Source organism: Scyliorhinus torazame, chromosome 2 (genome assembly GCF_047496885.1).
Source record: "Scyliorhinus torazame isolate Kashiwa2021f chromosome 2, sScyTor2.1, whole genome shotgun sequence".
NCBI classification, from domain to species: Eukaryota; Metazoa; Chordata; class Chondrichthyes; order Carcharhiniformes; family Scyliorhinidae; genus Scyliorhinus; species Scyliorhinus torazame.
The window spans coordinates 232,211,202-232,228,047 of NC_092708.1; the positions used below are offsets into that span (position 1 = coordinate 232,211,202).

Here is a 16,846-nt window from a genome sequence, read left to right on the forward strand (position 1 = left end):
CGACATTGGAGGCATTACCTGGCCGGCAGGAGATTCACTCTCCTCACGGACCAACGGTCGGTTGCTTTCATGTTCGATAATGCACAGCGGGGCAAGATAAAAAACGACAAGATCTTGTGGTGGAGGATCGAACTCTCCACCTACAACTACGAGATCTTGTATCGTCCCGGGAAGCTAAATTAGCCTCCTGACGCCCTGTCCCACGGCACATGTGCCACCGCACAAGTGGACCACCTCCGAGCCCTCCACGAGAACCTCTGCCACCCGGGGGTCACTCGCTTTTTCCATTTCGTCAAGACCCGCAACCTGCCCTACTACATCGAGGAGGTCAGGACTGCCACGAGGGACTGCCAAATCTGCGCTGAGTGCAAACCGCACTTCTACCGGCCAGAGAGAGTGCACCTGATAAAGGCTACCCGTCCCTTTGAACGCCTCAGCATGGATTTCAAAGGCCCCCTCCCCTCCACCGACCGCAACACGTACTTCCTGAACGTGATTGACGAGTACTCCTGGTTCCCATTCGCCATCCCCTGCCCCGACATGACCACCTCCACCATCATCAAGGCCCTCCATAGTATCTTTGCACTGTTCGGGTTCCCCGCTTACATACACAGCGATAGGGGATCCTCCTTTATGAGCGATGGACTGCGTCAATTCCTGCTCAGCATGGGCATCGCCTCAAGCAGGACGACCAGTTACAACCCCCGGGGTAACGGACAGGTAGAGAGGGAGACCGTCCTATTGGCCCTACGGTCCAGGAACCTCCCAGTCTCCCGCTGGCAAGAAGTCGTCCCGGATGCCCTCCACTCCATCCGGTCACTACTTTGTACAACCACCAATCAGACACCTCACAAACGTCTCCTTGTCTTCCCCAGGAAGTCCTCCTCTGGGACCTTGCTCCCGACCTGGCTGGCAGCACCCGGACCCATCCTGCTCCGAACACGTGCGGGCGCACAAGTCGGACCCGTTGGTCGAGAGGGTCCATCTGCTCCATGCTAACCCCCAGTACGCCTACGTGGCTTACCCCGACGGCCGACAAGATACGGTCTCCCTACGGGACCGGCGCCCGCCGGAACTCCACACATATTCCAGCCACCAGTCCCACCCTCCCCTCCACCGCAGCACCTTACAGGAGGATCGGTCCTTCCGCCGCCCCTGTCTAGGCCCCCCCACCCACCAACGCCCCCCGTAGGCGCTCCCTTCCCTGGTCAGCCGTTTTCACCACCAGCGCTGTCTAGGGGTGACGAAGCTGCCATGGAGATCGAAGCCAAGCCCCCGGAGTCACAGACGCCCGAGCCTCCACCACAGTCACCACCGAGGCTCCGACGATCACAGAGGATGACCAGGGCCCCCGATCGACTGATTGCTTCATTTTAACTGTAATCTGTAAATATAAACCACCAAATGTACATAGCTACCAGACTTGTAAATAGTTACTGAACACTGTACGGAGGTATTACGGTACCTCCATAACTAATTATACCATGTTGTTATGTTTTGTAGTTTCTGGCCACCACCCCTGCTGGACTTTTTTTAACAGGGGTGAATATGGTATTATAGGTACCTGATAGTCTAAAGCACCATTGGTAGAATCTGTATGCTTGCTATTGGCTCGAGTGTATAATAGCTCCGCCCTGATAGGCAGGGTATAAGAACTCGTGCCGCCCCAGCAGCCCTCATTCTGTACCTGAGCTGCTGGGGGAAACATCTAGCTTATTAAAGCCTTCAGTTGGACGACAACCACGCTTTAGTGGTCATTGATCGTGCATCAGGGCCCTAATGGAAATTAGCTCTTCCCTAACCACCGCCTTCAGAGCCTCCCAGACTACCCCCACCTGCACCTCCCCATTGTCGTTGGTCTCCATGTATCTTTGAATACACCCCCGGATCCGCCCGCACACCTCCTCATCTGCCAACAGTCCCACATCGACGCGGCTCAACGGGCGCTGGTCCCTCTCCTCCCCCAACTACAGCTCCACCCAATGCGGGACATGATCCGAGATGGCTATAGCCGAAAATTCCGTTCCCTCCACTTTCGGGATTAGTGCCCTACTCATTATAAGGAAATCTATCCGGGAATAGGCTTGATGGACGTGGGAGAAAAAACAAAATTCTCTGGCCACCGGCCTGGCAAACCTCCACGGATCCACTTCCCCCATCTGGTCTATAAACCCCCTCAGCACCTTGGCCTCAGCCGGCCTCTTACCCGTCCTGGACCTGGACTGGTCCAGTGCTGGATCCAGCACTGTGTTGAAGTCCCCCTCCCATTATCAAATTCCCTGCCTCCCGATCCGGGATCCGACACAACATATGTTTCATAAATCCGGCATCATCCAAATTCGGGGCATATACGTTCACCAGTACCACCCGCATCCCGTGCACCCTACCTCTCACCATCATGTGTTGACCTCCATTATCCGCCACAATATTCATCGTCTCAAACGACACCCGCTTCCCCACCAGTATCGCAACCCCTCTATTCTTCGCATCCAGCCCCGAGTTAAAGACCTGCCCTACCCATCCCTTTCTCAGCCTGACCTGATCTGCCACCTTCAAGTGTGTCTCCTGGAGCATGACCATGTCTGCCTTCAGTCCCTTTAAGTGCGCGAACACCCGGGCCCTCTTGACCAGCCCATTCAGACCCCTCACATTCCATGTTATCAGCCGGATCGGGGGCTACTCTCTCTCCCCCCACCCCCCCACCCCACCCCCCCCTGCCGACTAGCCATCCCCTTTTTTAGGCCAGCCACGTGCCCGCGCCTCCCGCACCCTCCAGTCCCCCAGGCGGCGGACCCCAACCCCGACTCCCTCTTCTACCTCCAGCTCCCCTCTGGCCAATACAGCAGCAACCCAGTTCCCCCTCCCCAGCAAGGTCACCGTCCAGCCATTTTGCTCCCCCCATTACGCTCCCGTAAGGTTGATTCCTGCTGACCCTGGACACTCCCGCCATTCCAATGATCCCCCAGTGTGGGAATCCCCGCACCTCCCCCTGGCGATCAATGTGCGCTCTCCTCTAGCACCACCCTTCCCCTCAGGCCCCGCCCCTCCCTTCCTTAGCACGGGCTTTTTCCCGCGCTTTCCATCCAAGCCGGCCCCGCCCTCAATGTCGTAGCTCCTTTTTCTGTGACCTCGCCCCAGCTCCCAAACCCCGGGCTTCCAACCCCCCCTTAATCAGCGGGGACCTGCCCCTACAGTACCGGCGCCCACACTTTCACACAGCCCCCACATCATATCCACTCACCCCTTCCCATTTCCCCTCTTCCCAACCTGAAACCAGAAGAAGAACACCCCCAAAATACAGTAAACACCCCCCCCCCCCCCACAACAAACCCTCAGTTCGAGTCCAGCCTTTCAGTTTGAATAAAGGTCCACTCCTCATCTGGCGTCTCAGAATAGTGGTGATGGTCCTGAAACGTGACCCACAATCGCACTGGCTGCAGCATTCCAAATTTCACCCCCTTCCGATGGAGAACCGCCTTGGCCCGATTAAAACCAGCCCTCTTCTTGGCCACCTCCACACTCCAGTCCTGGTAGACACGGATCTCCGTATTCTCCCACCTGATGCTCCGTTCTTTCTTCGCCCATCTCAGGACGCACTCTCTGTCCATAAAGCGGCGGAACCTCACCACTACAGCTCTTGGCGGCTCGTTGGCTTTAGGCCTCCTTACCAGGACTCGATGAGCCCCATCTAGCTCCAGGGGCCTCGGGAAAGTTCCCGCGCTCATCAGCGTGTTGAGCATTGTAACTACATATGCCCCAGCGTCGGACCCCTCCACTCCTTCAGGGAGACCCAGAATCCGAAGATTCTTCCTCCTCGACCTGTTCTCCAGGTCCTCAAACTTCTCCTGCCGCTTCTTGTGTAGCGCCTCGTGCGCCTCCGCCTTCACCGCCAGGCCCAAAATCTTGTCCTCATTCTCTGAGGCCTTCTGCCGCACCTCTTGAATCGCCGCCCCTTGGGCCTTCGTCTCCACCAGATTTTCGATCGACGCCTTCATTGGCGCCAGCATTTCTGCTCTCAGCTCCGCAAAGCAGTTTTTAAGGAACTCTTGCTGCTCCCGCGACCACTGCGCCCATGCTGCTTGATCTCCACCCGCCACCACCTTGCTTTTCCTCCCCCGCTCTCTTCTCTGCTCCAAAACCACTTTTTTGGTCTCTCCACTCGTGGTCCACTCCCATACAGTGCTGGGGGAACCTTACTATCACCTTCCCACACTGGGAACCGTCGTACAAGTGCCGCTGGGGCTCCTCAAAAGGTCCCAAAAGTCTGTTCTTGGCGGGAGCTGCCGAACGTGCGACCTATCGAGGCATAGCCGCAACCGGAAGTCTCAAAGACTAATTTCTTTAAGCTCCTCATTCTCACATCTTTAGTTTCCTGCTACTTCTGGAATGTCTTTTGTGTCTTCTATTGTGAAGACAGATATGAAGGAAGGAATGTTAGCCAAGAACAAGGATAGGTTTGTGTGGGGGATGGTTAAAGTCTCTAAAATCACCTTTTCAACACAAGCCCTCTTCCAATATGCTCATTTCTGACTAAATGAGGCTCGAAGGTGGTCGGTCTGGTGACTAACCTGCTCCATAGAGGCAGATTGGTATTTTTATTATGGTAATGAGGTTGAAAATTTGGCAACATAAAGTTTTTTTAATCAAAAAAAATCTTTACATTTTCCTGTTAGTATTGTTAGTCTACCTCTTCTGCAGGTTTACAAAATCCTTAAGGGAATGTATATTTGTTGCATACTATGAATTATTTATTTAAATGTTTGCTATTGCTTATGTATTGCCCCATCACAAAATCTAGTTTCCCAACCTATGTTAGCTAACTCACCCCTCATACCTTTGTAGTTTGCTTTTTCAAATGTAAGACTTGTTTTAGACTTCACTAAATCATTCTCAAGCTCAATGTAATATGCACTCATACCATGGTCACCCTTCCCTAGAAACTCCTTTGCTACAAAGTTATTAATTAATCCTTGTCTGCTTGCACAACGCTAGTTGTAAAATAATCTTTCAAGTTATTTTCAATGCTAGCTGTAAGCTATGAACCAGATATCGGATGTGTTTTGGCTCCTCCTAACATGTCATAATAACATACTTAAATCCTGATGTCAGAAAGGTAACTCAGCTGCACCACATTGATGCTCTTCACCCAGTTATTCTGATCTAAATGGTTTAATTGTAGGTAGGGTTGTCAATTTGGAATTTCTTTCACTCATGGTGATGATCAAAAATCTTTCCACTTACTCTATCCTGCAACCCTCAGAGGGTAAACATTCACCTCCTGTTTTCAGACGGACCATCACCTTGCTCTTCAAATAGGTATTGACTCTGAGAAACCCAAGGATAATGCAAAAAAAACTAATCTTTTATATGTGACCAATTTACAGATTGAACCCAGCACAAAGCTATTCCCAGCTGTCTTTATGCAGGCTACAAGTCCGAATATGATCCAATTTGAACTTGGAAAATCAAAGGTATTTGTTTTCAAGTCGATTGCTTTCATTTATAAATAGGTTGTGAGGTTCTGACTGTTGGAATTCAATAGAACAGGAAGGTCCTAAGAGGGAATTGAGAAAGTGACTCCGAAAATGTAGACTTTCACGCCGGCTCCAGGAACAATGGAGTTGTAAGCCACAGAGCACAGTGTCAATTGACTAGTCAGTGCAAAAGTAGATTGTTTTCATAGCATCCTCGTTGCTGTATTTAATGGACAAAGTGGCAAAGGGTGAAAGACAATTTGCCAGACAGATCAGCTGCCACAAAACCTGCACTGCCATATATGCTACCAAATATACCTGAAAGTCCTGGAACACTTAACTGGCAGTGATTGAATGCATCATCCTTCAAAGGCTGGTGGGGGTCCACCTGCTGCAAGGACATCTGCAGTAACCCCACCCCCACTATGGAGACAAATAGCAGAGTAATAATCTGTTGTCAACAGATGTATAAAACAAGTGGGTAGTACATTGTTGAAGAAGTCAATACCTTTGTCCATTTTTCCACTAGGATATTGACATGGCCATGATGTTGTTCTTCAATTTTAGTGCATTGTTGGACACCCTAAATAGGATCCAGGCAGCCACCTGTCAGCACATTCCTGTTGTTCTTGTGGCATCGCCACTTCCTCCTCCTCCTCCTCTGTAGTTCATGTGGCAGTGCTTACTACTCAAGCGTATTACCTACGTCCTCCAGTATATGTGTTGCATTTGTGCTTACCAACGACCTAAGTGGCACAGGGTGCTGTGAGCTGCTGTCAATTTCTGACCAAAACAGCCCATAATGTCGGAGGAGGAAAGTATGTTAGAATGCTGCTTCCATGAACCACCTTCACACAGAGTTTGCAGACAGGCTAATGTATATTATTTTTGTTTTTTTCTATTCATTCACAGGATGTGGGTGTTGCTGGCTAGACCAGCAATTATTGCCCATTCCTAATTGGCCCTTGAGAAGATGGTGGTGAGCTGTCTTCTTGAGCCACTGCAGTCCATGTGGTGTCAGTACACCCAGAGTGCTGTTAGGAAGGGAGTCCCAAGATTTTGACCCAGCGACAGTGAAGGAATGGCAATATATTTCCAAGTCAGGATAGTGTGTGACTTGAAGGGGAACCTCCAGATGGTGGTGCTCCCATGCATGCTGCCCTTGTCCTTTTAGGTGGTAGCGGTCGTGGGTTTGGAAGGTGCTGTCGAAGAAACCTTGCTGAGTTGCTGCAGTGCAATTTATTTGTGATTGGAAAGTGGACAAACACAAATGGTCAGATTATTAAAATCCTCATTAAAAATAGAGTCTCAATATTGGTGCTAAATTGTTGCTGATGTTTAACGTTCTGTGCCAGAAGGAAGGATTATAACTTGATATGTTGTTACATCCTATTTCACAGGAATATATGAATATGTAAATTAAGACATGAAGCATCATTTAGAATATTGCAGCCTTTGTGCGAAAGGGACTTTTGAAGTTTAGCACAAGTTTTTTTTAGGATTATAAATACAGCTAAGGTCATTAAAAGTACAGAGAAACTAAAATGGTGATCTTTTTTAAAATGTCAGTGTAACACATGGGAAAATACATAAAATAATGTTTCTGATCTCAATGGTAAATAATACTCCCACCTTTTCTTATAATAGAAAGGGCAAATAATGTTGACTACAGTTTGTTATATTCACTTTATTGTACAATGATGTGTTTATGATTTATCTCCTGGTACAGAATGCTATGCCCCTGTCTGCCGCTATATTTAAGAGTGAAGAAAAGAATCCTATTCCACAGTGTCCTCCTCGACTTGATGTGCAGATGATCACTCCTGTTCAGTGGAGTCGAATGCCCAATGACTTCCTCAAAGTAGAAACGGCGCGGATTAGCGATCACCATGGCTGGGTAGTGCAGAGTCTTGAGCCATTGCAGATGATAGCACTGCATATTCCTGAGGAGAATAGGTCAGTTGACTTTGAACTTATAACCTCTTCACTTATCCCGCACTGTGGGCTAAGTCAGACAAATGGCACTGAACCGTATCCCTCACAGAGGCGCATGAATTGCGCCAGCTATTTTGTGCAGTTTCATACTGACTAAATTATTAAAAGCCCATTTTAAAAAATAGATGTAGCTGCATCCAAACAACATCTGAAGCTGCTGCAGAAACAATGCAGGCAACATGAATAACAGAATGTGACCTGATCTCATACTAAATGTATCAGTTGATCGGAGCCTCCCAAGGTCTCCACTTTCCACCTGCCTCTTGTAGTTGTTCACAGTTAACAGTGTGAGCAGCAAATTAAGGTTTTGCTTTGCCATCTGTTCACATAATCAACTATTGGAGAAAGCGGAAAAGTGGAAACAGTTCGCTTTTATGGTCAACATGAAATCCGGTCAATGTCTGCTGCTATCCCTTGTTTTGTTCAGATAGATTTTACTGACTCCTGCAGATAGCGGGGAAATCGCATTAGCTCAGGGCTTCCCAAACTTTTTCCCGCAGTCACCCCATAATAATACTAATCCTTATTATTGTCACAAGTAGACATACATTAACACAGCAATGATGTTACTCTAGTAAAGCCTCTAGTCGCCACACTCCGGGAGCGCCTGTTTGGGTACACAGAGGGAGAATTCAGAATGTCCAATTCACCTAACAAGCACATCTTTCAGGACTTGTGGGAGGAAATCGGAATGCCCGGAGGAAACCCACGCAGACACGGGGAGAATGTGCAGACTCCGCACAGAGTGACCCAAGCCGGGAATCAAACCCAAGACCCTGGCGCTGTGAAGCAACAGTGCTACTACCCACTGTGCTACCATGCCACCCATATTGAAGCTTGTAAATTTCTGTGACCCCCAGAGTGAGAGATGGGAGAGGGGAGGTTGATGGCAGAGGTGTGGGATGGTAGTAGAGAAAAGAGTGAAGTGGGACAAGTGAGGTAGAGCATGGGAAATTTTTTAACTGCAGGATTTTCCAACCTACCTTTTCACTGGTCAATTTGAAGCAGCAATCAGGCCTCAAAGATTGGCCAGTTAGGCCAAGCCCACCATAAAAAAAAAGTGCAAAGATCTAATAGGGCCTCGCAGTTGTTAGCATTCAGCCGTTGCTGCCTCGGAGTTGGCGACGCAAAAATCTTATTTCAGGACCCCCAGAGTTTGGGAAGCCCTGCATTAACGATGCACTGGAAACTGTGGGTGGAACTTTCTGGCCCTTCCCACCAGTGGGATCTTCTAGTCCTGCTGAAGGCAGAGCCCCTCACTGGTTCCCCAGAAACATCGCAGGCAAGCTATACAAAATGCCATAGACCTCAACAGGACTGAAATCCTGCCAGCAGCTAATGGCACAATGCGCCTTGGGTTTGCACATGTTCTCTGTTACCTGTTTCAAATCTGCCCTGAAGTTGAAATAAAATGCTTTCAGAAACAATAAAAAGTCAAGTCCCTACAGCCCAATTCCAGTTGCAGTTCGTATGCATTTGTTCAAAAAAGGTAAAATTTAAATAAATGTCATTATAAACATTTAACTCTGCTCACGTGAATGAATTTTAAGTGCCCAGAAGTTCCAGTTCTTTTGAGCTGATCTAATTTGAATTGTAAGTTTATTTGTAAATTAAAATAAATATTCAAGACTAAACTTTCTCTTTTTAAAATTATAAATCTCAATTAGTTTATTTCTGGCTGCACCCAATTATGCCAGTTACAAAGAATAATTTTTAAAGCACTTTCATTAACTCCACTATTCAAATGATTTATATTTGTTGAATAGAGCAGGTTACCTGCGAGATAATTTTGAAATGTTTAATCAGCAGAATTTTGGAACCATTATGGTTATTTTCTTTGTCTACTTGCCACAAAAGTGAAAACTGATTAAATTCAAAAAGGGGCTATTGCATTATTTCATCTCCAGAAGCATCATCGATTCCTCTGTAGTGAAGAAAATCCCCACCCATCTTCGGGATGGTCCACTCCTGCTGGGCTAGGCCGCCGAAACGCCTATGACAAGTCCCACTGCGACAGGGCTGGAAAATCCCAGCCTGTGGACCCCACAGTACTCCTCTGTTATCAGCAAAGTAAAACAAACCTCATCAATGTAACTTCATCCATTTCTAAAAGACAGTATCAATCTTGAAGATTTATGTTCAGATGTTGTGATACCTTATTTTTGCTAATGAGGAAATTAATAGCTAGAACCCATTACAACCAACTGGGACAATTGAAGTTTATCTTATTCCTTTCATTCACATGTTCCAAAATGAATTTTACTATTCGGCTATATAGAATCATAGAAAAAATTCAGGGTAGAAGGGGGCTATTTGGCCCATCTTGTCCATGCTGACCCAGAGATACCCAGGTGCCCGTTCTAATCCCATCTTCCTGCACAAAGTCCATAGCTCTGTAGCTTACAGCACTTAAGGTACAGATCCAGGTACTTTTTAAAAGAGTTTAGGGTCTCTCTACCTCCACCACCAACTCAGGCAGCGAATTCCAGACTCCCACTACCCTCTGCATAAAAAAGGTTTTCCTCATCTCCCCTCTAATCTTTCTGCCACTTAGCTTGATTTTTTATTAATTTTTTAAAATCTCTTTCTAACTCTTCAGGTGTATAGATATTCTAGAGCTTGCTGAAAATCAAGAGCTCATGAAGTTTCATTACCACACACTCAAACTCTACTGTGCTCTCTGCGCTGTGGGTAATATTCGTGTAGCCCATGCACTTTGTAGCCACATTGATCAGGCTCAACTGCTGTATACAATTGAGAACAAATACCTGCCAGGGCTTCTACGTGGTGGATTCTATGACCTCCTCTTAAGCATTCACTTAGAATCAGCAAAGGAAGCCAGATTAATCATGAACAACGAATTCATCATCCCGGTGACTGATGAAACCAGGAGTATAACATTATTTCCAGCTGAAGGCCAGACCTATGGACTTCCTGGGGTTGGACTCAGCACCTGTCTGAGACCTCGGTTAAACTTCTCAATGCCAAGTTTTGTTAACACCAATGAGAACAAGCAACAGTATAGCCCGAAGCTACCATTTAACATTCTTAAGGTGAAAGCAATTGAGATGCTGACAGAAGCTGTGACAGGTGGCGGACCACACATTAGAGATCCTGTTGGGGGAAGTGTAAAGTTTCAACTGGTTCCTATTCTCAAATTGGTTAAAACCATGCTGATCACCGGCATGTTTGATGACAACGACGTCCAGAAGATCCTGTTGCTGATTGACTCTGATTTGTTTGGTGAGCACCAAGAAAAGGCAGTGGAAGAGGACAAAACCGAAAAGGAGATGGCCACCAAAAATGAAGAAAAGGCTGTAGAGGCTGGCGAAGAACTTACACAAGCAGCCCAGTCACCGTTGAAAGGATTGCTGGAAAAGAGTTTACCAGAGCCTGTGAAACTTCAGGTACAAAACTGTGCACAATGCCATTTCCACCACCATGTGTTCATTTTATGCAACTGCGTATTTAATCTTAGAAGACCTCCAGTCACATTGGTGGGAGGTCAGGGGAACTGAGGTGTGCTCACGATAAAAGCAAGTCAATATTCACTGCAATGGTCTTCCCCGAAAATTTAAGTAAGTTAAATAAAATGAAAGGATCAAAGTTCGCACAAACACTATTAACTAAATAGCAGTAATGGTCATTTGATAATAATTAGATTAATTGAACAGATCTGCACAAATTTATATATTTTTAAGGGGTATTTGTTAAGACCATAAGACATAGCAGCAGAATTAGGCCACTTGGCCCATCGAGTCTGCTCCGCCATTCAATCATGGCTGATATTTTCTCATCCCCATTCTCCTGCCTTCTCCCCATAATCCCTGATCCCCTTATTAATCATGAACCTATCTATCTCTGACTTAAAGACACTCAGTGAATTGGCCTCCATAACCTTCTGTGGCAAAGAGTTCCACAGATTCACCACCCTCTGGCTGAAGAAATTCCTCCTCATTTCTGTTTTAAAGAATCGTCCCTTTGGTCTGAGATGATGTCCTCTGGTTCTATTTTTTCCAAAAGTGGAAGCATCCTCTCCACATCCCTCTATCCAGGCCTCGCAGTATCTTGTAAGTTTCAATAAGATCCCCTCTCATCTTTCTAAACTCCATTGAGCACAGACCCAGAGCCCTCAAACAATGGATTTTCCCCATAATGCATTAATTAAATAGTCTTCAATCAAAGCTCATTGAACAAGAAGTGACAATTGAACAAGGTTGCGCTAAAAATTAATTAAAGTAGAAAATTTAATTTATTTATCCAGCAACTAAATTAATTCAGGAACTAATTACAGTGGCTATTAATAAGCTAGAATCTATGAAGGTGGATTTGAGTAGAAATTAAATCACTTGAAAAGAGGACTGGCAGGAGAAAGATGGAAAAGAGTGCTCAAGGTCAGACAGAGAAAAACAGGGGTAGCAGAGGAAAGGCAAGAACTGGCTTCATCTTAGAAATAGCAATAGAAAGGCTTGCTGAAGAGATGGCAGAGTCCAAAAGATGTGAGGCTGGGAACCAAGAATCCCAAAGGAGGACTGTGGCTTGAAGGGGAAAGAAAAGACTAGTATTGCCAAAGACAGAATGAATACCTGGATAAGTGAGGAAAGTATATTGAAAGCAGCAGGGCACTGGATGTAGCAGGGTAGAGCGAAAGACTTGTGGCAACCGTAGTGGAGATTGGAAATGCTGAATAGTTGAATGCTATAGGCAACACCAGTGAAGAGTAGAGCAGCCAAGGTTACATCTAAACAACAAGGAAAGAAAGCTGCAGGAAGGGGGTTGGGTATTGGGTTGCGGGGGGGTGTATTCCATAGGTCTCTAAAAAGTGAGAGAAAGAGAGCAGCAAATCCGCAGGGAAATCATAACAATGTACAAGAACTATGGAGTGATGATACTGCGGGATTTTAATGGCCCAAATAAGGTAACGTGAAAGGGGAAGAATTTCTGAAATATTTTCAGGAAAACTTCATTGACCAATATGTTCTAGAAAGGGAGCATTGCTGGGTCTGGTTTGGGAAGTGCGGTGCATTAAGCATCTGGGGGGAACGCTTGGGTAAGAATTATCATTATCATTTATCATAAGGTTTAAATTACCGTTGAAAAGAACGGTTTAAATTACTGTTGAAAAGAAAGACATGTCGCTGAAACATTTCAACTTGCACTCAATAGGACAAACACAAGAATGCCAAATTTCAAATAATCACGACAATTTATACTGTAGGAGAAAATGGTGCTGATTGGTTGGCAAGTCAGTTCCGTTTGAGAAACGAAGGGGGAACCATAGGCCTGCATGCTTCCCAAGGTTTGAACATATTTGTTTTTTTTGCAAAGAATGGGCCCCTGCACATGAATGTATGTTGCTTCTAGAAAGTGTAAATGAGCCATGTTACAAGCGCAAATGATCATCTTGAATATGTTATTGCTATTAGTGTACCCAGGCTTGTGCAGAAAGTGCTGCCCAATCACAAAACTGCATCTAATAATAGATGCTCTGTTTTGGGTTTTGCCAGTGTGGGCTGATTGAATACAATCTGTTCTATGCTTATTACAAACAATTGAAGGAACATTATGTTTGATTCGATCAGCCAATCGTTGGGACATATAATAATAATCTTTATTAGTGTCACAAGTAGGCTTACATTAACACCGCAATGAAGTTACATATGTATATATATTATAATGTTTGATATCTACATAATGGATGTGTATAATTTTAATTAAAATGTATTGTTGTTTAGAAACCAACACAAATGTCATTTATTTTGATTTCCCAGATGTGTGAACTGCTGCACTACTTCTGTGATTGTGAACTTCGACACCGAGTTGAAGCCATTGTTTCTTTCGCAGACAAGTTTGTTGCAAAGCTGCAAAGAAACCAGAAGTTCCGATATGATGAACTAATGCTCGCCTTCAACATGTCTGCAGCTTTGACTGCCAAGAAGACCAGAGAGTTCCGTTCACCTCCTCAGGAACAGGTGATGTCTATCGTTTCTGTAAATGTATAAGCTGCATTTACTTTACAGCTCTCCCACTGCTGCTAGCCTTCACCTTGGTAAGAGTCCTACAATGTCCTACAATGTAAGTGAGGAGAGTGTTGTTGCCTCTGAAGAACTCATAGCCAGCCTTCTTCAGCTAATAATTCTGGTGACCAGGAAGTTTCGAATTGAAACAACAATATGCAAGACCAATGCAAACTAGTTTTGAGTGTGCATCAACATAAAAATGGCAGCTTAGCCATTCATCCTGTTAAACACAGTAAAGCTCTCATCCTCTTCAACCCTGACTGTCAAGCTCACTTCAAGAGGCTACCTCACATGACTTTTACTATTCACAACAGAGCGGATTTCCCTGGGCAGGCAGTATCCATGGGCAATTTGTTGTTACAATCTGAAAGGGTGATGCAAGCACATTTAAAGACTAACTTTCCAAAGGAAATTGGCTAAATACTGGGCGAGGTGGAAAGAACAGGGTAGACTTTGAGCTGTTCTTGGAGCCACAGTATTCACATGGCTGGGACCATTACATTTCTGGTCAATGGTAATTGGGTTGTTATTCAAAGAGCCAGTCAAGGTACGATGAAATGAATGGCCTCCTTCTGTTCGATATCATTCTGGGATTCCATTTTGGTTGGGCTCTATTATGGGGACAGTTATGTTTGCCACCTAGCATTGCACACGGCAGCTCAGAAAGGAAAATCTTCTCCTGAACAAATTGAAATATTGGTTAACAGCCCACACTATATTTTCTTAAAGCAAACAATTATATATCTACCAGGAAACTAAAAGGTAGTTTGAAGATGAGTGAGTTTGAAGATAATCATTTAGTGCATGAAAACATTTTAGATTTTTTTTCATCGGATGTGGGCAATATTAGTTGCCCATTCCTAACTGCGCTTGAGAAGATGGTGGTGAGCGACCTTCTTGAACCACTGCAGTCTGTGTGGTGTATGTACACCCTCTTGTGCTGTTAGGTAAGGGGATTCTAGGGTTTTAACCCAGTGACAGTGAAGGAATAACTGTATAGCTCCAAGTCAGGATGTTGTGTGACTTGGAGAGAATTTCCAGGTAGTGGTGTTCCCATGTGCCTGCTGCCCTTGTCTTTCTAAACAATTACAGATGCTGGTGGAGGATCCTTGGTGAATTGCTGCAGTACATCTTGTGGATGGTACACACTGCTGTCACTGAACATAGAACATACAGTGCAGAAGGAGGCCATCGATTCTGCACTGACCCCCTTAAGCCCTCACTTCCACCCCATCCCCGTAACCCAATAACTCCTCCTAACCTTTTTGGACACTTTAGGGCAATTTAGCATGGCCAATCCACCTAACCTGCACGTCTTTGGACTGTGGAAGGAAACCGGAGCACCCGAAGGAAACCCACACAGAGAATGTGGAGACTTTGCACAGACAGTGACCCAGTGGGGAATCGAACCTGGGACCCTGGCGCTGTGAAGCCACAGTGCTATCCACTTGTGCTACCTTGCTGCCCCGCTGGTGGAAGGCTACGATCTGAATGTTAAAGGTGGTGGATGGAATGTCAGTCAGTGGGCTGCATTGTCCTGGATGGAGTCATGTTTCTGTAATCCTGTTGGAGCAGCACTCAACTAGGAAGTGGAGAGTATTGAATCACACTCCTGACTTATGTCTTGTAGATGGTCAACAGGCTTTGGGGAGTCAAGAGGTGAGTTTCTCGGCCTTTCTGGCCTTTAACCTGCTTTTGCAATCACCGCATTTATAAGGCTGGTCCAGTCAAGTTTGGTCAATGGTGACCCCCAAAATGTTGATAGTAGGGAATCAAGTGATGCACTTCACCTGAGTCCACTTCTGAAGGAGCAGCACTCCGAAAACTTATGATTTCAAATAAACCTGTTGGACTTTAACCTGATGTTGTGAGACTTCTTACTGTGTCCACCCCAGTCCAGCGCTGGATTCGCCACATCATGGTCCTTGAATTTGATGGGGAGATGGTTAGATTTTCTCTTACTGGAGATGTCTTTGCCGGCACTTGTATTGGTTGAATATTACTGGCTATTAATCAGCCCAAGCCTGAATGTTGTCCAGGTCTTCCTGCCTCCTGGCATGGACTGCTTCAGGATCTGAGGAGTTACGAATGGAGCTGAACATTGTGCAATCATCAACGAACCTTATGAAGGAGGGAAGGTCATTGATGAAGCAGGTGGAGATGATTGGTCCTCAGACACTACTCTGAATAACTCCTGTAGTGATATACTGGGGCTGAAATGATTGTCCTCCGACAACGATAACCATCTTCGATCATGCTTTTCATGACGCCATCAATCGGGCTGATTTCCAATGATTTTTTTTAAGAGTAATATGATGCCACACTCGGTCAAATATTGCATTGATGTTGAGGCCAATCACTCTCCTCCCTCCTCTGAAATTCAGCTTAATTGTTTATGGTTCGATAATGAGGTCTGGAGCTCAGTGATCCTGATGGAACTGAGCAACAGCAAACAGGTTATTGCTGAGTAAGTGCCACTTGATAACACTGCCAACGTAGATTTTCATCTCTTTGCTGATGATGGAGAGTAGATTGAGTGTCCATCAATATTTTTAACCTATCCATTTCAAAATTATAGAGACAACGACTATCAGTTTAGGAAAGATGAAAGGAATACTAGTTTTCCACTTTCTTAAAGCCAATGTTCCCAAATGGAACATGAACAAAAGGACATCTATGAAAGAAAATTGTGTTATTAAACAAATTATGCAATGCCAGTAGGAGTTGAATTTTAACAGCTTGTAGTTTTTTCCTTATTTTCATTTAATTTTGAGTTGTAATATTTTCCTGCAGATTAATATGTTGCTGAACTTTAGGAATGATGATGATTCTACTTGCCCTGAAGACATGCGTGAAGAGCTATGTGACTTCCATGATGACCTTCAAACACATTGCGGTGAGTAATAAAATACTGAGGGCCCTGGGTGTGCCATTTCAACTGCTCTCAGTTGAGCCATGTAATGATGGTTATTTATGGAGAGGGGCTACTATTACCATGTCCCCTTGCCGCATTACTAAATCAATGAATTTGGGCTGTGGGAAAATACAACTAATGAAATAAAGAATATAACCACAAAAAGATTAAAAGGAGCAGTAAAATAATATATAAAATATGACACTATATTTGGTCAAGTGTACGAATTAATGTCAGTAACTCAAAATATAAGCTTTTCAGCAAGTTAAATATAACACATATATCTCCATATGATGACACACTTAAATTGTCATTCAAAAGCCACCCTGTTCTAATTTGGTGACATTATAGAAAGAAAGAATCAGTGTGAATATAAAGGAGGTAACCCGATCAACAGAAATAGCATGTATGCTGCATTGCGGTACCCATGCATAATGATGGAT

General features: G+C 45.2%; 1 protein-coding gene across 1 annotated transcript in view; it reads left to right on the forward strand.

The window, feature by feature from the left end:
• Nucleotides 1–16,846, forward strand: part of ryr3 (ryanodine receptor 3) — a 593,334-nt gene that overhangs the window by 282,767 nt on the left and 293,721 nt on the right. The window contains 5 exon segments of the mRNA XM_072484927.1: nucleotides 5,385–5,471; nucleotides 7,204–7,430; nucleotides 10,069–10,876; nucleotides 13,241–13,441; nucleotides 16,283–16,385. Of these exon segments, the coding sequence (XP_072341028.1) occupies nucleotides 5,385–5,471; nucleotides 7,204–7,430; nucleotides 10,069–10,876; nucleotides 13,241–13,441; nucleotides 16,283–16,385 (1,426 nt within the window).